The following is a 26,689-nucleotide window of genomic DNA, read 5'->3' as shown; positions in this document are numbered from 1 at the left end:
GGATGATTTTATTGTTGGCTTGGGGGGTGGGGAATGTGTGTTGGCTTTACGTGAGCACTGTTGTGTCACCTTTAAGCTTTGTGACCACTGCTTTAGGAAGATTCAAAGATGTGCAATTTACTAAACATTTTCCTACCTTCCCCCCACCTCCCCCCTCTCGAGCCGAGGGGCGGAGGAGGGAATTCGATGATGCTAGGAGACTTTTCGGATCTGAATGAGCCAAATATTCAGTTGAATGTAACGATTTCAAGTGCAAAGTATACAAAGCGCGAGCCGGTGGCCTCTTCTCGCCCTGTAAAAGTTCCAGAGTCTGTCTTTTCCAGTTAATACAGAAGCGCATAACACCTGAGCCAGTCCTTTGTGAGCAGGTCCTGCGTGTCCTCGGCGAACCGCCCCCCCCCACCACGCACACCTTTTTAACTACATACATAAATAAATAAATCACTGCTGCTGAGAGCCACAGCGATGAAAGAGAGCGGGAGGGGGGAGAAGTGGGGGCGAAAAGCTGCAACTCACCCACCCATCCGCCCACCTCGGGAAGGTTTGGTTTCTTGCTCCAGCACTGAAACAGTGACAATCCATGATCACCTTTTTAAGTTTTGAAATAATCATAAGCTGTCGGGCTGAAGTGCCTTAATGTATTTGCAGTGATGTTTACGAGGTCTTTACTAAATATTTTATCAGCGAGCTTGGTTGCAGATTATCTGAAGAGCATCTAACAGGGGGCAGGCGCCATGCATGCCGCGCGTCCCACTGCACTTCCTTCTCTCTGAGGTACTGGCTTGGCGACAAGGTTCAAAAGCCTCGCCAGGAAAAGAAAGGGCCGAGTCCTCGTGCAAATGGGTTCGCTGGAAGCGCTGATCTGGGGAGACAGAGTGGAAGTGGTGTCAACGCAGTGATCGATACCGAAGACGTGTGCGTGTGTGCGTGTGTGTGTGTGTGTGTGTGTGTGCAACGTTTATATAATCTGGAGGGGAGGAAAAAAAAAAACAAACCCGTGCCAGTAAGTTTAAAATGAGGAAGAATCAACGGAGGAATAGAGAAAATAACCAATTTAAAAAGATGTTGGAACAAATAAATAGCACGAGGTCCAAAGCGACCCTGCGATGTCGGCAGAAATCTCCCAGTACTGAGTCTAGAGAGGAGCCCAGCCCTGCGCCTGGACCAGAGGGCCAAGAGCACAGAGGCTTCATCCGCCCCAAGTTGCTTCCGGTGGCGGCACCCGCCAATCTGCCCTCCTGCGGCTTTCCCCGGGACGCCGAGCCGCGCGGGAAGGAGGAGGAGGAGCGCGGCGGGAGCTCAGTTGGGCCCCGCAGGCTGGCCGACAGGCGGGCGGGCTCCGCGCCGAGCACTGCTAGGGCTGGCAGCCTGAATGGCCCTCCCCGCGCCCGGCCATCCGCCCGGCTCTGGTTCATTGTCTAAGAGCGGCCTGAGCTTAGGCTGCCCAGCTCCCCGGCGGTCCCGAGAGGCAGCCGCCGCCCTGGAGACTCAGGGAGCCTGGGGAGAGCCGCGCTGGCGCAGACACCAGGGGCACACACTCTTCCCGGGACAGAGGCACGGCCCGGGAACCTCCGGCCGGGGCAGCCGAAGCCTTCGAGAGGGCGCGTCAGCCCTCCTCGGGCTTCGGCACCTTCCTGACGGAAAGCGGCGCTGGGGACATAGGGTGGGTCCTGGACTTGGGCAGAGAGGGGTTAACCAGACTCGACTTCCGCCTAGGCGGGCGCCTTTTTAAAGAGCGCTGCCTCAGTGGGCCGAACGGTCAGCGCGGTGCCCGCCTGAGTCCCCGAGGCGGGCTGAGCGCCTTGGCTGCAGAGGGCACCAGCTGTGGCATCCAGCGGGGCGCCGCGAGCCAGGCCCAGCGCGGACGGCCCTGGGCTGGACAAGTGGGTGAGCAGATGTCCGACTGAAGCCGAGACAGTTTTCTGAGAGAAAAATACAGCCAGACCCATTTTTCCTTTAGGAAGCAAATCTCAGCTCCTGGCCATGAAGCGTCATCGACAAGCAGGGCCTTCGCTGTTGAGGCATCTGGGTGCGGGGGAGGGGGCGGTAGCTATGCCACTATTTGACACTTCGTTTTTATGCCCTTTGCCTTCCACCACCATTTCTCCTGAGAGGTTTTTGCCCAATTTTAGCTATTCGTGTTTTCTCCTTTCTTAGATCATTAACTTCTTTGTCTCTGAGCGCCTCTCTGTCCCCTGCTTCCAAGGTTACCCTCTGCCCCTTTCTCATTGGGACAAGAGCCTTTAAGTAGGTAGCCAAAAAGGCGACACTGCACCTGGGCTCTTGAGGCTTTCTCATTCGTGGCATCCCGAATTAACTTTTTAAAGAATGTAGAACGCAAAAATGAAATGTTAAAGTATAGAAAAGGAATAGAGTGCACCTTCCTCAGTTTTTAAGGAATTGGAATAGGAGATAAATGTGCATTCTGACTTTAGATTACCAGTACTAAATTCAGTATTCCTCATTACAGGCTATGTCTTGAACTTACATATGCTCAAAAGGGAAAACTCACTTTCCTCAAGATCAGCACACCTGCTCTTGAGCCATACTTGTGTGCAGCAGGGATTCTCAGACTTTAAAGTGCATATGAACCATGCCAGAATTCTTGATTCTTGATTCAGGTCCTGAAGTGGGGGTCTGGATTCTGTATATATAATGAGCTCCCAGAAGAGCCAGGTGCTCGTGGTCCAGGCAGATCACACTGTATAGTGAGGTTGGAGCTTCCAATGGCCCCATGTTAGCCAGAGGAAACCAGGGACATCTCTATACTAGAGGCAAGCAGGAGTTTTGGTTCTTGTGCTGCTTTAATGCTGCAAAATAGATGGGTAAAGATGCTCACATAAGCACATACACACCTTATTGAGCTTGTGATTAAGTAAGTCGTTTCAATGCCTAACTGGACCTGAGCCATCAGGCCGCTGCTAAAATAGCTGTACATTCCAGTACAAAAGTGTTCATTGAAACTCAGGGCATCCTAATTTTGATCCATTCCAAATCTCAAAAGAAAATGCAGGTTTTTGCTAGGAGGGATCCTGGTAAGGTTTTGAAATTGGGAGTTTTTCCAACATGGACCAAGTAGTAGGAAGTGGTACTGGTTGTGGGGAGTCCACGACAATGAGGTGATCAAATAAGAGCAAAAGGCAGGCATTGGGTAAGCCTTCTCAAGAGATGTTTTCAGGAGACTAAAATGAAAAACAAAAAAAGTATTTGAAGTGGAATGTTGAGAACAGCCTCTGGATTATTGAAGCCTTCTTCTAAGGGCATACTGTATGAAAAAAATATTGACTAGCTCTAATGAGTATCTGTGAAATAAATCATAGAACCCTATTTATGTAAAGGGAAAAAACCATGTATCCAAAAAAAGTCTGCACAAGATTAAATTAGGCAAAAGGAAAACTTCTAACTTCCACTTATATTTTAATTGTAAATGGCTAGCTGTTGTAATCTCAACCATTAAATTAATACATATTACATGTCCTACATAAAACATACTATGACTATATATGAGAAAAAGCCACAAGACAAGCAAACGCTCAGAATACCTCTTATTCCACCAAAAAAGAGACTGTGAAACACAGTGGGAATTTAAGCCATTTCTACTTTTAGTTTCTGGTAACTGTTCATTAGGTAACCAATAAGAGCCTAGAATTGTTCAAATAGGACAGTAATTTGGTCCACCACATTCCCATCACCTCTAGTAGGGGTTAAACCTAAATTCCAAGTCCCCAAGTAAAACCCTCTTTTAATGAAGCCTTAGAAACAAACATTTTTACCATATTTTCACAAAGGGTACAGACAAGAATTAAATCTGTCTCCATATGTTTTCCCATACTCCTTGGTGTACCCAGAATGGTGCTATGCCATGAGTATTAATGGGGGCAGTTATTTATGTATATCGGGTTAGAAACATGTTGAGGGATAAGATCATCTATAAAACCTGCCATTAGTCAAATTTTTGTCTTTATCAGAAAACGGAGTACTTTTAACTTGGGAAAGATGAGAGAAAACAATAACAAAATTATTTCTTATGTGCTTATGATATTAAACTCACATATGGTGACTTTTCTCAATTTGCTTTGAAGAGATTATATACCTTCTATGGCTGTCTTAACAAAAAGTCTAGTGGAGTTTGCAGCAGGCAACTCCCAGATAATCTCAATGTTGGTAGAATGTGCTCCTTAAAAAAATAATAATGTTTAAATTAACATTGTCCCCTTTTTCTTCTTAAATGTATTCCTCTGAAATCCTGGAAAGTATATGTTAAGATATTGACTATACAATATTAATTTGTGACAGATACTTTTAATAAAATATGTCAACATTTTTTTCTGGGTTAGCACTAATGGGGTAGCAACTCCTTAATGGCAATCATTCTACATTTGTGAAGTTTTGTTATCACATCGATGTTTTATGTGTTATAAGATCTTAAATTGCAAAGAGAAACATAGCTTTGTGTGAGATTTCGAGAGCACTGTCAAATGTTATTCTGTCAATTCCACCCAGTGCCAAAAAACCTCAGGAGACATAGATTGTAAATGTATTTTATTTTGTAAGCAACAATCAAAATATATTTGTGTTACTGATTTCTTCAAATATTAAATGGGATCTTAACAAAATTTGTCCACTTTGATGTATTCTTATACAACTTTGGAATCTGCAAAGACCCTGACTAAAGAAACAGAAGTAATTGCACAACTGAGACTGAAGGTGTTACAGTGCTGCAAATGATGCCAGATGTCTTACATTTAACCAAACACACCTTCAGAGGTCCCTTGATTTTGAGCATTAGGAACAATAGAGGAATATACGCTGAGAAGTATCACCAATAGCTTTTTGCATTGTTTTATTTAAATACGACAGTATCCAACATAGCTGCTAAACACTGGACAATATTTGAAGTCATAAGTACATCCACATGTTCCTCCAAATGACGTTTGGGGTCCTAAATAAAAAAATAAGGAAAGAAAAAAAAAGAACCATATTATTACTTAGTTTAAGTAGTTGATGAAACTGGTAAAGAAAGCCAAACCTAAATTTATATATATTTTATAATTTAATTTTCCTAATATGTTGTTATATTCTTAGGATTACTAAATGTATTAAAAAATTAAGTACCTGATAAAATAATAGATTGCACAATGAAAAACTGCTTTACACAATCAATGCCATGACTCTGTATCAGAAATTACAAAGAGTAACAAGGAATTCTATATAGCCGCCGCATCTGATTTTTTAAAAACAAAGTATAAGCATTTGTAAGTGTGCATAAGCCCCAGTATGGGTGCACGTTTTCTGCCATTCATATTTATTGCCTGTCTGAGTGGGTTCTTTACTCACAGATGTACCAATAGGTAAGAGTTCAATGTGAATTCTCTCTCATCATTTCCTCTGTAATTTTAATTTAGATTTAATTCCTGTATAATTTTGATATTTAATATTTCAGGAAAAAGTATTTTAAATGATTCAGGAAATATTCTTGGATCAAAAGCCACTGTTGTTTAAAAATTTAAATACAATGTTAAGATACAATGTTAAGATATACATATTATATATATATAAAATAATGGTAAGAATAAATATTTCCTGCAGCTATTTTGAAAAAGTATCACAGAAAGTACATAGGTACAATCTTTTAACTGAAACCTGATCAAATCTACATTGGAAACATCTGAGTTAAAAATGAGGCTTAAAATAACACTGTAATTAATGAAGTTAAATTAAAATGCTTAACTGATATTTATGTTTAAGGCTGAGCTGAATGAAGTATTTCAGCTAAATGTGAAAGCTTTAAAATATCCATATTGCACACAACAAAAACCTCTCAATTAAAGCATTCTTTTTGTATGGGTATTGCTAAAATACCCAAGACTCCTAACTTTAAACAAATGCTCATCACTGGAATTATTTCTTGGCTGTTCTTTTCTAAATTACAATTTTAATATATGCTTGAGTTCCTTAAACAACCCAGAAATATTATGTGCTACAAATAATTTCAAGTAATTAGACCACATATTAAATTTTCTTTATTTCAGAAATCAGCCTTAGGACATTTTAGGTGAAAGTGTCTGAGAAAGACTGGCAGGAAAAAAAGATAGTGATCTGATTCCATTACAGACAGTTTTGCTTTTGCCACGCAATAGGCTAAACCAGTGAAGTGCTAGATTAAAAAAAATGATTCTGGTGATTATTCAACTTTGCCCATTACATATTTTTCAGCCTTATTTTAATTTAGACCTTTTAGTTGTTGCTAACTGTGAAAATAAAATCTACATCATACCCTCAGAGTCATTTATTCAAAAAGCAGTTAGTGAGTTCTATAAAGTGCAAGACTCCAAGTTGGTGATCTAATAATATATATTAGACTCCAATAAGTAGTGGGAAAAGACAAGGTAACTAACTAGACCACACAGGATGAGAGAAGATGAACTGTATTTTGTATTTCATTTTGTTTGGGGAGGGTTCTAGCTGTTTTTAAATTATAATATTCAGAATGTAGTGAGATTTAATTTCACTAATTATGATATTTAAGTCAGACCTTTGCCCCTACTGCTCTATTGGAGTAACTGGTTTTGTAGTGAATTGATAACACACTTCCCTCAGTTATCTACACTACTTCTTGTGGCAGCTGGGTGATTCTTAGAGATTTCCCATCCAAGAATGGTCCTGGCCCAAACCTACATAGCTTGTGAGATGTGATGGGATCAGAGCATATGGTAGGATGGCTGAAAGCAAAGACAGCTTAGTGTCTTGCATCTGAAATATCAAGATTCTGCCAACATCAGCAATATGATAACCATGTTCCATGAAATGAAAAAAAAAAAATGTAATCAACATTCTTTAAAAAACAGTCTAATTAATCTGTAGATTCTTTTAATTGGTTGGTGTGTTCCCCCAACCCTCAGAAAATAGGAACTAAAATATATATTTCGTCTTGGAAATGTGAAAGAGCAAATACTTAAAACCTTTTCTCCTCACTCACTATAATCCAATGGGGCTCTCAGCCTTCTCAGGAACATTACCTATATCCCGAAGCCTACGTATTGACAAACTGTATCATTTAAAAAACTGTTACATATGAAATAAACCATTCTATTATCCTCGATGATAATATTATTTCAAGTAAAAATAATACTTGAAAAATTAACTCAGGATGTAAGTTTCCTCATTTATTTCTAGTGAATTATTTTCACTATAGTATCTCACAGATATATTTGTGACTTCACTATACGCGGCAAAGAGAATCTGACATCAAGTAATTCAGTGACCTTTAAAATTAGCATATTTACATGACAAAAGAAAAATGTAGAGTGAACAAACAAGGGAAAAAAATCATACAGGCCCTAAAACAGTTTGAACTCTACAAGAGCGCGTTATCGCACGACTGCATAACCTACTACGGTATATACCTTACCTGCTTGCCAACATTCTTTATTGCCAGCTGTTCAGGTGTCATCTTATCTTCTTCTTCTACAGCCTGTGAATGAAACACAAAGGACAGAGTTTCAAATTCTAAATTTACTTTTCCCACTGCAGAATACTCACTGAAGACAACGGTGATCATAATTTTCATTCACAGAACCTCTTATTCAAGTGACTTACTAAACAAAAAAGCAAGTTTGCTAATCTTCAGAATAATCTTCAGTGTAATAATAACTATTACCACCATCATTTATTTTTACTTTTTAAAAAAAATTTATTTATTTAATCTGAGAGCGAGTGAGAGAGAGCAGGAGCAGGGGGAGTGGCAGAGGGAGAAGCAGGCTCCCCACTGAGCAGGGAGCCCGACTCCACGCGGAGCTCCATCCCAGGACCCCAGGATCATGGCCCAAGCCAAAGGCAGACACTTAACCGACTGAGCCACCGAGGCGCCCCACCGCCATCATTTTGAAAACAGACTTAAGAAATACGTAAAAGACACTGAATATGTCAAACTTGACCTCCACGTGGTAGTATTCACCATCTGGACATTACAGCATTCTTTGAGGGATGGCTAAAGTGGAGGAGAGAAGTGCCTAAGGCAGTTACTTGTGGCATCATGGTGCTAACTAGTCCTAGTCTATCTTCTTTTCCTTGTCCTACTTTCATTACACCTCTGCCCCAACTTCCCATTTCTTTGTCTCCTTTTTCTTGTCAACCGAACCCGTGCACACCCAGGATCTATTTAACTATCAGCAGCTCTTAGGATCAAAAGAGCTGCTTCCTTTTGATCCACTTAACAAATCATATAGTTTTCTCCCTTCATAATTCTACATATTTAAATCTCTAAAAGTAGTACATGTATTCAGAAAAAACATCTCACTTTTCCACGACTGATCTTTAGTAATCATGAAGAAACAGAGTAATCTGAAGTTTTTACTTGAATTAAAAGCCGAATCAAGTAAAAATTAAATCAACCAACACAATATACACAAACCATTTTCTATCATTTTCAGTTAGTTACAAACTCATGTGTGTGACCATAAATTTTCTAGCAAGTAATAACAAAATAATTACAGCATGTAGATTAGCTACCATCACTGTCCCTCTCTCAACAATGGCACCACCATAAAAACTCTTTACTGAGAAGGAACCTCCTTAAGAGTTGGGGGATGTTTCCGTGTGAAGCCAGGACTCTGTATGAGGTGAACTCCTTGGTCTATGATTTATTCATAGTATCTGATAAATGGCAAACAAAGAAAACTGAAGGATCGTCAACCTTAAGAAATAATACCATAGCACTTAACCACAAATATGATTACAAAAGGGGTGAGATGGTGGGGGTGGAAAGCAGGAAACCAAAATCCCAGTGAGGGTTAGATTTGGATACTCTAAACTTAATAATCTCGCAGCTGCCAAATTTCTTCATGTGTGAACAATGAACATGTAGGAAATGCAATCATCAGACATTTCCCATAAACTGGGAAGTTTGGCTGCATTTCACACCTCCTTAATAGTTTTGTAAACAGAGAACTTGAAAATGAGCAAAGATGGCAAGTGTCTAATTTTATAAATGGACAAACTATCTAGAGAATTTTCCCCAGTAGAACCTGCCTAAAAAGAAAAGATGGTGAATAAGTACTGTACCTACTGATTATTAGGGGATACTTATTTACAACACATCATTAAGAAAATACATCTCATAAAACTGGAAGAAGAAAAACTAAAACCTAATAACACTCCAAATCTAGAATTCCCTGGATAGAGAATATGTTCATTTTCAGAGTCAGATGTCACTCCTATTATGCTCAGCTAGTTAAAAAAGTATTACCTAAGCAGGAAATTGCTTCTCCCACTATCTCCATGTTTTACATATATAGAAACACGAGCAACACATAAAAAGTTTGTTTTTCTCAATTACTTTTACAAATCATGACACTATACCTTACCGACTTGAAAACATTATTGGATGAATGGAACAATTCACATAAGTTTGTACTCTGCATTCATTCAGTGTTAGTTGCTCTATGCACATGTCAAAAACAGTACAGTATTGGAAGGAGGTACGAGTTTTGGAATCTGGCTCAAAATACCAGTCAATGTACAAATAGTTATTACAAAGTATTTTGGAGTACTGCAAATATCAAAGATGGCAGGTATGCAAAGATGAAAGTCAAAAAGCATTTAAAGCACTGATCTTATTTAAAAGGTTAAAGAGAATGCGAAAAGCTCCAACTTTATCTTTTACATCATTTAACCACTTTACCAATTAGTTTTTCCATTTCCAATAATTAAAAAGAGAGAGTTCACAAACTCTTTGAGAAGTGCAGATGGTAAAAAGTACTCCCAGCCATAGATGCCATCTGGAAAATGAGGAGCAGCTGTAGATTTAGGCATATACTAAGGTTGCAAACCCCCATGACAAAGAATAAGCACATCTTTTTCATTCTAAGATAGACCAGATCAGACCAGATCATCACATCAAACCCATAAATATTTTCTCCACTTACCTAAGTCACCTATATCTCATCTACCATCTGGGCAAGACCAGTTTGTCTTCATTCATAGTTCTAATCTGGCTAGTCACCAGGAAAAATTAAGAAATGGTAGCAGCAGAAACAAATGAAATTCAGGCACAGGCAGTGTCCTCACTAGGGGAACTTCTGTGTTTATGGCAACTTCTGTGATTTGGCACCAAATTTTGCTTTTGCATTCATGCTCTTCGGTTTACTCAACCAACAAAAAAGCACTGAAAATGTTTGTGGCTATTCACACTAGAAACGTTTTTAACAGTTTATCAACAAAGACCCCCAGATGGCTATCCCATCATGCACGGTCTGCAGAGTTCTAAGAAATTCCTAGAATTTGGTCTGTTATGTTATCATAATCCCCTCAGATGTACCCCCATCTTAAAGAGGCTTTTATGAACCCATTAACTTCATTCTCTTTTTTCTGATAATGGTCAAGTTTCTTAAATGGAAAACCTGTATCTTAGATTCTACCATTTAATTTACCCTTTAATAAATGTGGACTGGATTCTTTGCACTTCATTAACACTCTTTTAAGGATCTCCACCACGTAAATTCCAACGAACTCAGTTTTCTTGAACTTTCTAAACACCTTTAAGAACTTCTCCAATACCTGTTTTCTCTTCTAATCTTTTAACCTCTCTGCTTTTGTGACACCGTGTTTCTTATTTTACTTCATACTTCTCTAGTCCTTGGGCTTCTTCTTTTCCCTTTGAAATGTTAACTTTCTTCACTCTACAACATGCCATACTCCCATTTAAGCACGTGCTTTCTAAAATCACATACATGGTAATTTTTTTTCACCATTGAACAAGATCTGAGTAACTGCTAGTGAATTTTAAAATAATGTATTTTACTTCTTTCTTGATTTTATATTGACTGTAACTGAAAATCACATTACTGGATTAAGGCAGTAGAGAATGAGTTTAAAGAAGCGGCTTTTATAAAACATACTTGGGAAAGCAAAATCAACAAAGATGAAACAATTAGAAATCTAAGACCAGATAAGAGGCGTGAGTTTGGAAAACATAAAATTGGTTTTCCTACCACTATCAGTAATTAAATATCACCATATATATGCTTTTACAAATATTAATTTACTGAATCCTTAAAACATCCCAGTGAAGTAGTTAATCTACATTTTACATTTGAAGAAATTAGGCACCACCTCCTTTGAGAAACTATATGCTAATCCGAGCAATACTCTATTATAAAGAACATATTTCTAACTCTCCTTTTGGAATAGCTTATAACACTCCAGTACATTCTATACATGTCCTCAACAGCAGAATTTTCATCTTACACATTCAGTAAGCACTCATTCTGAATAAGATAGTTCTTGCTCTTCAAGGAGCTCCCATTTGGGCTTTACTTGCCTATAAAACTCAAGTTGCAATGCAGTATGAAATATACAAAAATGGAGTGTGCATGGAGAGCAACAGGGACACATAGAGCCATACAGCCAATAAGCAATGCAATTGTGACTTCAACAGTACTATCTATCTCCAAAGACCTTGAAGCGACATTCATGACAATTCAGGAAATGATTAGTTTTTAATGACACATTCTGAATAATAACAAAGCCAAGTTCATGATTTAATAAGTGGCTGTTGAACAGCATAAATTCTTTCTAAAAATCTTACAGGGAATCCAATTTTAAAGTGTAATTACACAAAATAGAGATATACAATAAAGATCGTGTGTGTGTGTGCATACATAACAGAAATTGTAGTTCAGCTTGTCGAAAAAATTTCTATGGCAGAATCTATTTGATGCCTACCCAACATATATTTTCCCCTTCGTTTGTAACATAACCCTGATTTTAGTAAAGACAGTGATTAGTAAAGACAGTGATGGTCCCAGGTAAAAGACCAGGTAAAAGACAAAGCAAGGTGTGTCCACTTGAGTTCTGCTAATGAAATATATAATCAGAAGTGCTGCTGGGTAGGACTTAAGAAAAGGATTGTGACAGGGAACTGATTTAGCTGGGAAGTAACCCCCCTTTGCCCTTCCTTTTTTACCTGTTGCTGGTAACTCGGATGGGATGGCTAAAGCTCTAGCAATCACCATGAATCATGAGGATATCTACAGGATGGAAGCCAATATAAGGGAAGTGGAGCAAAAGATAGAAGGAATCTGGGTTTGGGGCCCCTGCGTGGCTCAGTTGGTTGAACATCCCAACTCTTGGTTTTGCTCAGGTCATGATCTCAGGGTTGTGAGACTGAGCCCTGAGTCAGGCTCCACGATCAGTGGCGAGTCTGCTTGAGATTCTCTCTCTCCCTCTGCCCCTCCACCCCTGCACACACACTCTCTCTCTCAAATAAATAAGTAAATCTTAAAAAAAAAAAATACACACACACAGAAGGAATCTGGGTTCATGATGACTTCAAAGCTTCCTACTGGCCTTGAGTTGCCAGAAACCTGCATTTCTTTTTTTTTGAGACCTACATTTCTATCTTGTTGAAGCCATTGCTACTTTGAGCTAACACAATCTTAGATATAAGTAACATCTGGTTAATGCAAAAACTGAAAATAAGGCAGGATTTACATAAAGCGTATCATTTCCCTGCTTTCCACCTTTGAAACAACAGTGTTAACAACATAATATGTTGAGATAAATGGGAGATAGATACCTTTTTTTTTTTTTTAAAGATTTTTATTCATTTGTTTGAGAGAGAGAGCACAGGCGGAGGGCAGAGGCAGAGGGAGAAGCAGACTCCCCACTGAGCAGGGAGCCTAATGCAGTGCTCAATCCCAGGACCCCAGGATCATGACCTGAGCAGAAGGCAGACACAAGGCAGATGCTTAACTGACTGAGCCACCCAGGTGCCCCAAGACAGGTATCTTTGAAAAGAAAAGGGAAGGTAACATAGTAGGAACTTTTCATATTGTTCTGTAATTTAATTTTTTATATAATAGCAGGTTGTAAATACTTCTCTAAGTCAGTACTTACAGAATTTTATTCCTCATAATAAACCCTTAAAAGAGAACACGTTAGTTTTAAGAGTTATATGCATTTAAAATTGAAAGATGGCCTCCAAAAATGTTATGTGACTTTACTTACCCACTAGTGATGCATTTTCCCAAATTGTTTTTTATTTGGAAAGAATAAAAATTCTATTTATAATTTTAATTTTTTTCTTTGACCATTTATAAGGTTGAACTTGTCTTTTCATGTTTATATGCCATTTGTCTTCAATGAGTTTTCTAGCTCTTTTGCCCAAATTATTGTTTTTTAAAACTGTTTTATAGGGATTCTTTGGATATTATATGCATTTTTTGGATACTAGCCCTCTCTGTACTACCAGTACAAATATTTTCTCCTAGTCTGACTCCTAACAAGCATTCAATAAATGTTAGTTATTTTTATTGCAGATAAACTTTACTGTCAAGTTATCAAAACTTTAAAACCTCATTGATATTCTTACTAGCATTAAAGTAATCTTTGGGAAGCTTGACAGCAGCTTTATAATACTGAATCTTCCTATTTGGAAACAAGGGAATCTATCTGAAAATGTTTTTAGTATTATTCAAATACGTCACATACATTTATACATTTATTTCTTATGGTAATTATTTCTAAGTATTTTGTAATTTTGGATGCTATGAACTGGTCTGCTGCCTATTATATTTTTCAACTGGTTTCAGCCTCTGTGACTGTTTGGTTACCATCTACGTAATTCTCTATTGTAAGAGTTTTAACAATTTGCTAGTTTAGTCTCTTAGATTTCTGTTTGATTGCAAACATATCTTATCATACTTAAATAATGATAATCTGGCCTGGTTTTCGCACTATTTACATATTATTTTGTTTTTCTTATCTTATTACACTAGCAAAAAACAACATTTTCCTACTTAAAATAGCTACTGTAGTAAGCCAAATGTAGTCATATAATTACGTTTTATATGCAAAAATATATATATATTTGTATATAAAAAATATACCTGAATTTTCTAAGTGTTTTTTAAATTTAATTATTTGACAGAAAGAGAGTGCGCACACCAGCAGGGCGAGCAGCAGAGGGAGAGGGAGATGCAGACTCCCCGCTGAGCAGGGAGCCCGATATGGGGCTCAATCCCAGGACCCCGAGATCATGACTTGAGTCAAAGGCAGACACTTAACCAACTGAACCACCCAGGCACTCCATACCTCAATTTTCTTTCAGGTTACAGAACAAGTACTATTTCTACCTGAAAGGTAAACTGTCAGATCTCAGATTTATAGGGGCTACACATTTGAAAACAAGGCAAATTTTTATGTCTCTGTTATTCTTAAAATACTCTTCTACAATTCATTTTTCACTTGCACACTTACAAATAACCAATCAAATATTATCAATATTTTATATTTTGATGCATCTTAGCATGAATAAATTAGGAGATCTGGAATAAGAGGGTGTAGGTGTTGTAGTTCAGTAATCAGAGAAATCAATGACTAGTAATCAAGCAGAATCTTTGTGTGGAATTCAGACTTGAAATAGAAAAGTTGGGACAAAGGAATTTAATTATTTTCTAATCTTCCTTCACTTTAGGAGCTAACTGGCACCTAACGGTAATTACCTTAGTTTAAGACACCAACCAATTAAAAAGAATACTATGAAGAATTGGTAGCATGGGCCTTTCTTTTTATATTTTAAGTGTTACTAAAAACTCCACCACATTCTCTTTCAATCACAGAGGGAATTACATTCTCAAATTTGGACTCCTTCATATCACAGCTTACACATTGTTTTCATTTTATAACCAAACCTTACAAGTTTTTGAGTACTACAGAGATTTTTTAAAACTGTAAAATAGGAAAAACTTCTGTGGATGGGCAGCAGTAACCATAAATAGGTTATTTCCTGGCAGTGGTACCAATATGAATTTACTTAAACTTGCAATGTTACAGAGAAATGAAAACCATTCCTACAGTCTGCTGAATAATTACTTAAGTCACTAATGTATAAAAGGTTAATAACTGTTTTAAGTATGACAAACTACTTCTTTCTCTTTAATATCACAACATGAAAACATATACTAGAAAGAACAAAAATTTTTTTTCGCTATATCTAGAATCAATGGAGATTTCCAGCTGGAACACTATATATAATAAATCAGGGCATGATCTTCAAAGTCAGACCAAATTCTGCTGGAATTTAGTTTGTATGGGCCCATCAACTTTTTCTCAAAGCTAAACTCTCTCCAAAGACGTCTTGCTATACGTGGCAAATTTTATATACTGTCTCTTGGCTAATATTTATTTTGGTAAGATGTGTTTAATGTAAAAAGAGAAATATTACTTTTTGGTGCAACCAGTATCAATTTTAACTGTCTCCAAAATTCTAAGCTCTAGCTCTTACCATTAAATTTTAGTCCTATATTTCCACTGCTTGTTTAAAATAGAACTCTATCTCCTTTCTCAATCCTTCTACTTCTAAATTGGAAAATTTTAATGGTACTAACATACTTCTAGTCACCTAGGCAGGAAACCCTGAATTCATCCTTGACTCCCCCTTCTTCTTTCACTTCATCCATCCAACAGGTGCTATGTTTTATTTATTTGTCTACTGATGTCTCTGTTCCCAGTGTCACTGCAGTAAAGCTGATACTTAGTAGCTTTTGTTTAGATAAAAGCAAGCTCCTCCTAAACAGAGCGTCCATTTCAAATCTCCTCTTACAGTACACTCCTTTTACACTCTTGGCAAATTACATTTTTAGAGTCAGGTTCTGGGTATATCATGCTCCTGGTCAAAAATAACTCTATCCTGATATTCCAAGCTGTTATTTGACTTCTAAAAAAACTACCCTCCCCTATTCACCCTCATATTTTTTACACTCGAGCCAAACACCGTTTCCTAAAAGGTATCTTTGCCTTTTCTCTTAGTCTTTGCCCATAATGTTTATTTTGCCTAGTGTAACATTTCTCTGTATGTCCAATCTTATTCAAGCTTTAAGGTCTAGTTCAAATACTGTTATTCTCTAAGACAGCATCCTGGGTCTCCCACAACTGAAAGCAAAAGGCTCTAAATCTCTACAGGACTTCACTATGGACTTCTCTAGGGCAGTTCTAACTTCTAACTTGTATACAAATGAGTATATAAATCTCTGAAAATCTTGATCAAATGTAGATTCTCATTCAGTAGGTGTGAGAATCTGCATTTCTAACAAGATCCTAGGTGATACTGATAGCTGGTCTGTGGACAAACTGAATACTAAGGTGTTAAGAAACACAGCAATTTTGGCCTACTGTTCTGATCATTGGTGAATTTTTTTTACTGCCTCTGTTTTCCTATAAATGAAGGAAGGATCCCTATTTTCCACTGTAACTTGTACAGGAGATATTCAATAAATATTGTAGACAAAACACTGTATAATTTGTATGTTTTACAAACTGCAGGTTTTCAATACATTAATGGGTTGCAAGTTATATGTATATGTATATAATATGTATATATATATAATTGAAACAATAAAATTGAGTAAAATGACAAAAAACAATATAACACGTGTAATAAGGGTAAATATTTTGTAAAACTTTTGTTGGAATTATATATACACACACATATATATCTGCATATTCTGGGTCAAAATGTAAAAACTACTCTATGTGGGTTTTTGGTCAAGAAAGCTGGAAAATACATGTTAGGCTGAATCATGTCCCACCTCTCCACCAAATATGTTGAAATCCTAACCCTGGTTAGAGATTGGACTTGTCACAAGCTAAAGAAAGCCTTGGACTAAAGGATCTGGAAAAGGAAAGGAAATATCTTCCCCTGGAGGCTGCCAATACCTTGATTTTAGACTTTAAGCCTCCATAATCATGAGGGAATATATTTGTTTTAAAATACTCAGTTTAGGGGTGCCTGGGTGGCACAGCAGTTGAGCGCCTGCCTCCGGCTCAGGGCGTGATCTCGGCGTTATGGGATCGAGCCCCACATCAGGCTCTTCCGCTATGAGCCTGCTTCTTCCTCTCCCACTCCCCCTGCTTGTGTTCCCTCTCTCGCTGGCTGTCTCTCTCTCTGTCGAATAAATAAATAAAATCTTTAAAAAAAACAATACTCAGTTTATTGTAGTTTGTTAAGGCAGCCCTTGGAAACTAATCCAACACAGATTTTTTTTTTTTTTAAAGATTTTATTTATTTGACAGAGAAAGACAGGCATCGAGAGAGGGAACACAAGCAGGGGGAGCGGAAGAGGAAGAAGCAGGCTTCCAGCAGAGGAGCCTGATGTGGGCCTCCATCCCAGAACGCCGGGATCACGCCCTGAGCCAAAAGCAGACGTTTAACGACTGAGCCACCCAGGCGTCCCCAGAAAATACTTTTTTTTTTTTTAATATTTTATTTATTTATTCGACAGAGAGATAGAGACAGCCAGCGAGAGAGGGAACACAAGCAGGGGGAGTGGGAGAGGAAGAAGCAGGCTCATAGCGGAAGAGCCTNAGGAGGAGCCGGACGTGGCTCGATCCCATAATGCCGGGATCACGCCCTGAGCTGAAGGCAGACGCTTAACTGCTGTGCCACCCAGGCGCCCCGGGAAGATACATTTTAAGTCATAGTTCAAGTATTTTTTTAATTTCAGGATTGTAAAATAATATAAATTTATGAACGAAAATATGGCCACATGTATTTTAGCACACAATAAATATTTTCAGGGGATTCCAAAAAATATAACTTTTTAAACATCTTCATAGCACCAATCACAATATATTATTATGTTGTGTTTCTCTGTTTACTTTGTTTCCCCTACCAGAAAATAAGCTCTGTGAGGACAAGTCTTGCTTCTTACAATATCCCCAGTGCCTGGCACATAGCAGGTTTTCAATAGACACTTATTAGATGAAAAAAAGAAAAGTTCATAAACTAAAATATGTGCAGAAGTATTAAATGCTGTTGTTATTATCCTACATCTCCTTGTTTCCCCTTTCCTTCCAAGAAAAAGCCCTCTGGATAATCGAAAAATCTCAAATGTAAAACTATTTTATATGGTCTAAAATAGGGTTGGCAAACTATACCCCATGGGCCAAGATCTAGCCAGCTGCCTGTTTTATTAAATAAAGTTGTACTGGCGTGCCTGGGTGGCTCAGTCAGTTAAACGACTGCCTTTGGCTCAGGTCATGATCCCTGGATCCTGGGATCGAACCCCCCATTGGGCTCCCTGTTCAGTGGAGAGACTGCTTCTCCCTCTCCCTCTGCCGCTCCCCCTGCTTGTGCTCTCTTATTCTCTGTCAGATAAATAAATAAAATCTTTAAAAAATTTAAAAAAATAAAATAAAATAAAGCTGTACTGAAACACAGCCTCACTCACTCCTTTATGTATTGTCTGTGGCTACTTTTATACTACGACAGCAGAGCTGCGTAGCTGCCAACAGACTGGATGGCCTGCAACGTCCCAAATATTCACTGTCTGATCTAGAAAACAGGCCACTCTATTTTTAACTATGTATATATTTATACCATGTTTGCCATCTAATCATACAAATATCAAGGATTATAAGAAAGAAAGAAACGTTGGAAGTAACTTTCACCTTATTATAATTCTTGGCTAATTCCAACATCTCTTTTACCACTGATTCATTGTGTTTACAGTGTTCACTGTAGTCCTGAAGTGTCAAACCTTCCATCCAACTCTTCTTATGCAAATTTAGCAACATCTAAAAAATATAAAGAAAAAGTAATTATTTTCCTATACTGAGGGTATTTCCTTCACTTGAATTGAGAAACAATTCCACAAAAAAACTTCGGAATTAATGAATGAATTTAAAACTTAATTTTATTAACTTAAACTTGAATAAAAATTCTCCTAAATTTATATTAATATAACCTCAGGAGTATTCCAATGCCATGGTCTTTGTACTTGCTGTCCTTCTGCCTCAAAGGCTATTTTCCTTATCTTTGCATGGCTTACATTTCTCATTTCCTTAGAGATCGAGGCCTCACCTCACTACACTATATAAAAAAGTCACCTCACACACTCTTAAACATCTGTCTTCCCTTATCTTGCCTTATTATTCATTTGCTGATTTCAAGATCACCAAGATCTAGATTCTAGAACAATATCTAATCTAATCACAGCAGACATTCAATAAACATTTGCTGAATGCATAAATGAATGAGTGAATCAGTGAAACTACTAACATTACACACAAGGTCTCTAATAGTTCATACAGCCCAACTTTCAAAGGCCACGGTAAGCAAGTAAATGTCCCATTCACTAAATGACTTCATGTAAATCTTTCTGAGCCTCAGTTTATATATCTATGAACTAAGGTCTCATAACTCTCTAAGTTTCTTTTTAATTCTAATATTCCATTCATAATTTTTAAAATGGAAACTTCCTATCAGAATGAAAAGTCATGAAACTGGGCAGGAAATCACAGATTTGTCCAGTCTACAATCAAAGCAGCAAACTAGGATCAGACCCTATTAGTGATCACGGAACTAAACACCTTAGCTCCTTGTTTCTCAAGTTAGACTCCTCCTTCTGAGTACATATTCCTCGAACTTCCTAGGTTTTCAAGGTTAGAGTCCTAAGACAGTTTTTATTAGTCTTATTACTCTATAAATGTTCTTTAGTTGAACTTACAATTAACTTTTTAAAATGACTGATAGAATCTTTGTGGGAAAAAAAATGGTTGTTGTTCTCTTACCATTAGGACCAGTCTATCTTGTGAGATCCATGAGCCATGATCTGGAGATATACCTCAAGTGTTGAGTTTAGTTTAGAAAACTATTCTACCTGCTTAGAGTTTTGCAGTTATGTGGTACGAAGTTTTTTTGTTTTTTTTAATACTAGAGAATAAGCTGCATGTCAAAAATCACCTATGAGACTTTGCAAGACGCAAAGCTCCAAATTCCTCCATTCCCATTCAAGGGCCCATGGAGATAAGAGCAGTTTGCAAAAAAACTGAGAAAATTCTGCACAAGTAACTCCAATTTCTTTGACTGCTTCTCATCTTCTCCACTGAAAAGTGTTCTAGAAAATACAACTTCAAAAAATTTTGGTGCAGCTTCAACTATATATGTTATAAAGCTGCCTATAGTTAAGTGTCAAGAACTGGATTTTTCCTACCACTTCAAAGGCGAAGTTCCCACAGAGCATGAGGATATCCCTACCTTGCCTAAACAGGGATTCCACTGTGACCCTTGAATATGTTTGAAGGTAAGTATACAGGTTGGTATACTTCGATAAGAGTAAAGGCAGGGCTTCTGGTACTATAAAAGCTCCTAAACTGAGCTACTAGGAGCATAAACATAACATTAATTAACTTATATAGGTATTTATGTGTGTCATCTTTTATGCAAAGAATAGTGGTAAGTTCTGGGGGCATCAAAAAAGGGGAAAAGTTGATGTGATTAGCTGGATATTTCCAAACAGGTGGGTGTCAGATATCAGACTGATAAAATATTTACATATGTGAACAAATTTTTCAGTTTGTACCGGACTGGTGCTCTTTTTCATGGTCTGTACCTATTCTATAAAAATTAAAAATTAAGTGTTGAAAATATCCTTCAAGCTATCAACTAAATCTAGCACATAAAAACTTTGGGACATAGGCAAACAGCTGCAGGAAAGATTTACGGCTCCGTGTCTCCTGTTGGGCCAGGGAAGAACTGGCCCCTGCAGACCCTCACTCATCGTCATGCTCGAGCACACAGGACCTTTGGGTGAGTTTACTGGTAGCTTTGACCTTTTAAAACAGTGGTTTATAAAACTTAACAAAACAGAATTCTTCTTTTAATGAAAATCTTAAACAGCACATCTTCCCCCACAATGTATAAATGACATTAAAAATGGAGGTCATCTGGTAGTAAGAAGAGGCAATATGGACAGCCCAACTTATCCCACTTCCCATTCACCTCATGCATTAGGATTCCCTTCTAAGGCACCTTTGTGAGGAATAGTTTCGATCAGTTAAGTAAGGTCTTATTTACTCCTGATTACTTACCATGTTTGGACTTGACAGTCACATAGGAACCAAAATTTACTGGCTACCAATAGTACTCGGGGTCCTTAAAAATTATTTTAAGTCTTTCTCAGGGAGATATACAAGAAGCTAATTTGGAAGATGACTAATTGTAATAGTAAAGAAAAAAAGAAAAGCAGTTCAGATTGTAATTTCAATAAGCAATAGGCAGACTTAAATATTTGGTATTATTTGAAATAATCCTAAAACAGTAGAAATAAAAGAACGCTAACCCACCGAGATGCTAGGTACTTTTTACGGTAACCAAATTTAAAAAATTGCCTCGTATAAAAAGGGTAAGAATCAGCTTTAAATATCTGAAAACCCCACTGCATTTCCCTTTTGATTCACCTTTCATTTACCCTATGTGAATAGAGTATTTTTTTAAGTACTACACAGTTATAATCTAATTTATTCCTTTTAAATGTGGGAAAAGTTTCAAAAGGTCATTTTATTGGAAAAAGATAAATTAATCAGAAAAATCACAGAACAAGGAGAAAGATTTTTCTAATTAATCGTAAAATCAAACAGAAATGTTTGTTTCCTACTTATTCTCTTGTTTTAGCATCTACCAATAAGGTAAAATGTCTTTCAATATGTCCAATAAAATATTCCTTTATTTTATGTTCCTGCAATTCATCAGGAATGAAAAAATCTTTGAACACATCAATGAACAAGGTCAACAATTCAAATTCAAATATATTAGGTAATAGTTTAAACAGTCTGAAAAAGACTTTTTTCCCCTCTCTAAGATAAAAATTTTAACTTACCTTCTGTTCCAGTTCATTTTTCCGGTAGTTAATAGTAATGGAGTAATAGTGTCTGTTTAGTCCATGAATTAACGCCTATATAGATAAAGGATTAGATAAAAGACAAATTAATGCTTTACATGTAAAAAATTAGTTTGAAACCACTGACATATGCTGTAGACAACACCTTTACTCTCTTCTAAAAAAAGGCTGCAACCCAAATAAAAATTAAAAGAAAACATACTTTTCCTCAGCTACAAATTTAGAAGTGAGGTTTAGAGGTATGGGTCACACATTCTTTAAAATATCATACACAGCAGCACAAATTCAAAAGTTTCAATAGCCTCGCTCAGAGTCAGAGATAGGGTCTGACTCCATCACAATCTAACTTATAAATTAATTATTCATAATTTATAAATAATACATAACAAATAATACATAATTTATAAAAATACATAATCTGATTTTATGATATCTAGGGGTCTTTTTGTTATTTCAAAAGAAAAGTCTAACATTCAGTCATAATAATACACCTATTTTTCCACCCATGACATTAATCTGGGGTTTCTCTTTTTCTTAAGTCAGTTCTAACAGATTCAAATAATGGGTGTCCACACATGTCTCCAAATTAACAAAGTGGAGTTTGTTCTTTACTGGGTCTACTTATATTTGCCTCATGATCTTATCCAGTGACAGGCAATTTCACTAACCAGAATTTTTTCCACTGCACTTGACTTCTCTAAGACAAACAGGCAGATCGTAATAAAAATTTAAGCTAATGACATGCCTTTATTAAGAAATGATAACCCTGCCTGTGATGTAATCCATTTACAACTGCTCAAATATTGAACTCTAACAACAGATGTTGAAATGGGGTTCAGAATGGTATTCTGGGGGATCCTCTATCAGCCTAGAAAGACATGGAAGTACAGAAATACACCTTGGACTTATTTTCAACAAGTATAAAAACAAAAGGGGCTTTAGGGTTAGCTCAGATATAAAGATAAAGCTAATGAAAACCACCACTGCACTCTCGAATTACTGGATTTTTACAGTGAAGGCTTTAAAGTGTTGAGGTAGAAGGGCTAGAAAGAACACGTTAAGTGAGTACCCTGCATCTGCTTTGCACATTAGGTCTTCTAATCTTCGTAACAACCCAGTAAGGTTGGTTCTATTTGTATTTTGACAGACGAAGAGAATATGACACAAATCTTAATCTGTCCCAGTTTTACAGCAAGGCAAAGGTGAGATCTGAACCCAAGTATTTCTGACTCCAAAGCCCATGTTTGTTCTACTATAGTGTGCCACAATGTGTCTTAGGAAATTCTTGGATTAAGTCTTTATACTTTAAAGGATCAGGATAAAAACAAAGCATGGCCAGCTTATTTTAAAACAATGCCAGCAAAAGATCACTCCACCAAGTACTAAAACATTTACATATGTACTATAACAATCCATTCTTATCCTAACATCTGCTATAATAAAATGGTTGATGTACAAAACTAAAGTACTAAGGTGTATCTATTAAATCCTTATCCATCTTAATAATCATCAAGAGTAGTGAATTAAATTTCAGTGCTCAGAAATGCTGTGCAGATCAATAAGTAGAATTAATCAGGGCCTTCTTTAATATGTACTCATATTTATGTAAATTAGGACGTGTAACCCTTGGGTGGAAGAATTAGAAAAAGGTACCTAGTCTTCTCAGTGGATAAAGCCTGACTGGAGAGCGGAACTTACACTAGATTTCAGTTGCCAATTGCCCCCTCATCGAAGCACCTTTGTGCAATGCCCTGACTACATAATTCTACATAGAAGCCATAAAGCTAGTAACAGCTATGGCCAATAAATAAAGAAATAGACCAGTGGGCCTACAGTCCCACTTTTGGAGATTAACTATACTGCTTAAATATACAGTTTGATATTTGAAGGTACTACCCTACTTGATTTTTAATGACATTAATACAAGCAGTAAAACTAACACAGGCAGCATGAAAGATTAGCAGGTATTATGATTAAAAAATATGTAAGTTTAAATAAAATGATATCCTCAAGCAGTCTTCCAATTTCCCTTACTCACCGGCTATGTACCCCCAGTACACGCCAAATCACAAGTAAACTGGCCACGTACAGTATGCCTTCCACATGAGTCCCACCCACAGCCTCAGTGAATAATAAATTCTCTCAAATTAACCAATTTAGTCAACAAGTTGAGACAGCATATGCCAAATAGAAGATTAGTTTTATCAAGAGGGAGAACTGACCCCTCAGAGGGGTTAAATTGCAAATTAAACAGAATATACTAGCAAATACCATAGTATGTCAGGCAGATAAAGGAGAAAGTTATATAGCTAAGAAATTTCTTAAAACATCATTACTTTACTTTTTAATTTACACTTAACAAACATACGATGGACTTAAGAAAATTTAGGCAATTCTTCATTAAAACAGGTATGTTCCCCAAACTCATTCATTAATTGGCTATCTAAAATCCACAAGAGTTTCTCACAGCAGCATTCTTATAGTTTGATTCTCTATACTGTGGGCTATTTTAAGCTTTTAGTGGCTGATCTGGGAAATCAGTCACCTTTTATTTTATTTATTTTTTATTTTATTTTATTTTTTAAGCTTTTAATTTATTTGACACAGAGACACAGCAAGAGAGGGAACACAAGCAAGGGGAGTGGGAGAGGGAGAAGCAGGCTTCCCGCTGAGCAGGGAGCTTGATGTGGGGCTCGATCGCAGGACCCTGGGATCATGACTTGAACCAAAGGCAGATGCTTAACGACTGAGCCACCCAGGCGCCCCAATCAGTCACTTTTAAAGTACTGTTTCTAGGAGAATACATTTTGAATTTACTAACAGTGGTGAGCTTATTTAATTCCTTCTTGTATATCCTGACCCTTGTTTTCTTTGCTCAAACCTTGCCAACTTTTCAAGAAGCAAGTTCTGCCTAGGTTCGTACTCTTACCAGTCTAAGGGGCTACCTATTCTAGATAAAGAATTGTTCGAAGGACCATAGACAAAGGGGAGTTTTGAGATCCCACTGATTAACTTCCTGGTTATTTCTATGCTGCTTTAATCTTTATTTTTTTAAAGGATTTTTTTTAAAAAAGATTTTATCTATTTATTTGACAGAGAGAGGCAGCAAGAGAGGGAACACAAGCAGGGGGAGTGGGAGAGGGAGAAGCAGGCTTCCTGCTGAGCAGGGAGCCCGACGTGGGGCTCGATCCCAGAGCGCTGGGATCAAGACCTGAACCAAAGGCAGACGCTTAATGACTGAGCCACCCAGGCACCCCTTAGTTAATCTTTAGAGTAGAGATTCATAACTTTATTAATATGACAAATATACAAAACAAATACACAAATAATCATTACAGTGAAATCAACTTCAAAATCAATCACCTTTTGAATTATTTATATTTCTGTATTTGTTCATTCATGTGATTTATTAAACTTAAGTATTACAAATATCTTTGGGAGACTAGATACCTAATCCCAAAGAATGTTCAAGGCTGTATAAACCACTACAGCATAAATAATAGTGAGAAGGAAAAGTGATAAACTTAGAACTGTAGTGATATATGATCAAAGGTGGTAGAAACTATGGAATAAAAATATAAGCAGTTTATGAGAGGCAGTCAGCTATCAGGTTGGAATGAACTGTGTAAGAAGGTATTTTATGTAAAGGGATTGTTGACAACAGATCTTAAAATAAGATCCTTTACTTAAATGGCTTCCTATATAATGCCTGTGTCAAATAACTACAAACAACTAAAACCAACCCTTATCATACCTCATTGACACTGCCCAGACTATTGAGAAAAGGTTAAAGTTATCTCTCCATATACTCACTGCTATGGAAAAGCAGGCATATTATAAAATACACAGCTTACGGACCATATAATAATAATAACAACCTTTTTAGAGGTTCTTGGTAAGTCAAAAAAGTTCCGTGCTCTTAAAAAAAGCCATATTTATTTAGATCCAAAGATAAGTTTGTTTGCCTTAAATTATTTTACACTGCTAAAGTGAAAATGTGGAGCTAAATAATATCGATTAGATCATATTTTTAAATGAATGGAGCTTTCTTCATATAAATATAACAACTCTGAAAAGAAACAAAATGTGTTTGTTGTTCCCTCGAGAGTGGAGAACTGGGTTGCAAAAGGCAAACGTAGAAGAAAGTTTCTGTTAAATACCTTTTTGTACCTTTTGAATTTTTAACTGTATAAATATATTATCTATGCTAAAATTAATTATTTAATTAATTAAGTTCCAAGTATAGTATAAAGAACCAGGAGCCCAGGTTATGAATCCAGTTCCTATGTTAATTCACTACAACAAAGCCTGTGCAAATTATGAACTTTCTGAGCCTCAGTTACCTCCCCTACAAAATGACCACAGTGGTTCCTTCCAGGGCAACTGTTTTATATTATTTTAACAAATACTGAAAACAGTTTTTTTCAAATAGCTTAACTCTGTTAGACAATGCAATTGTACCCAGGGCTACACTCGAAGGCTCACAGTCCTTGCACAATGCATCCATGCATCAATAGTTACTAAATTTTTAAGCAGTTGACAACCCAATCTTCACATATACTATGGCTCTTAAGGATCTGAAATGCTTTGAACAGTTTTTAAGTGGAATAGTTTAAAATGTTTAGTTACTAAAATAAATGCTCGTTAACCCTCAATCCTATACATTTGACAATAATGGTAAATATTCCAAGTACAAAATAATACAAAGTCTCATATATCAAAACAGAAGTCTAGAATGTAAGCATTATACTTCTGCCTCCCTATCAGGATTATTAATGGCTTCCCTTATTTAAAACATGAAAGTTAACATAAACTTCGTCTATTAGTTTTGTCTTGTAGATATTTCCAACATTGTTTTAGTGCTTTAAAAATAAAGCCTTCTGTAAGTAATATATGTTTCACTGTAGAAGGTTTAAGAAATATGGAAAAGAGGGGCGCCAGGGTGGCACAGTCGTTAAGCGTCGGCCTTAGGCTCAGGGCGTGATCCCAGCGTTCTGGGACTGAGCCCC

The 26,689-nt window shown here is 37.1% G+C and overlaps 1 protein-coding gene across 3 annotated transcripts in view; it reads right to left on the bottom strand.

Moving 5' to 3' along the window:
* Positions 1-4,525: 4,525 nt before the first annotated feature.
* Positions 4,526-26,689, bottom strand: part of PSMD14 (proteasome 26S subunit, non-ATPase 14) — a 103,142-nt gene continuing 80,978 nt past the window's right edge. For all 3 annotated transcript variants that reach the window (XM_034654623.1, XM_034654624.1, XM_034654625.1), the window contains exons 9-12: positions 21,660-21,734; positions 18,451-18,576; positions 7,412-7,474; positions 4,526-4,942 (exon numbers count right to left, since the gene is read on the bottom strand). In XM_034654623.1, coding sequence (XP_034510514.1) covers positions 4,844-4,942; positions 7,412-7,474; positions 18,451-18,576; positions 21,660-21,734 — 363 coding nt within the window. In that variant the 3' untranslated portion in view covers positions 4,526-4,843. The remainder of the gene's footprint in view (positions 4,943-7,411; positions 7,475-18,450; positions 18,577-21,659; positions 21,735-26,689) is intronic.

The sequence above is a fragment of the Ailuropoda melanoleuca genome, chromosome 2, assembly GCF_002007445.2.
Source record: "Ailuropoda melanoleuca isolate Jingjing chromosome 2, ASM200744v2, whole genome shotgun sequence".
NCBI classification, from domain to species: Eukaryota; Metazoa; Chordata; class Mammalia; order Carnivora; family Ursidae; genus Ailuropoda; species Ailuropoda melanoleuca.
The sequence above is the reverse complement of the archived record's forward strand: the minus strand, read 5'-3'. Positions and strand labels throughout refer to the sequence as shown.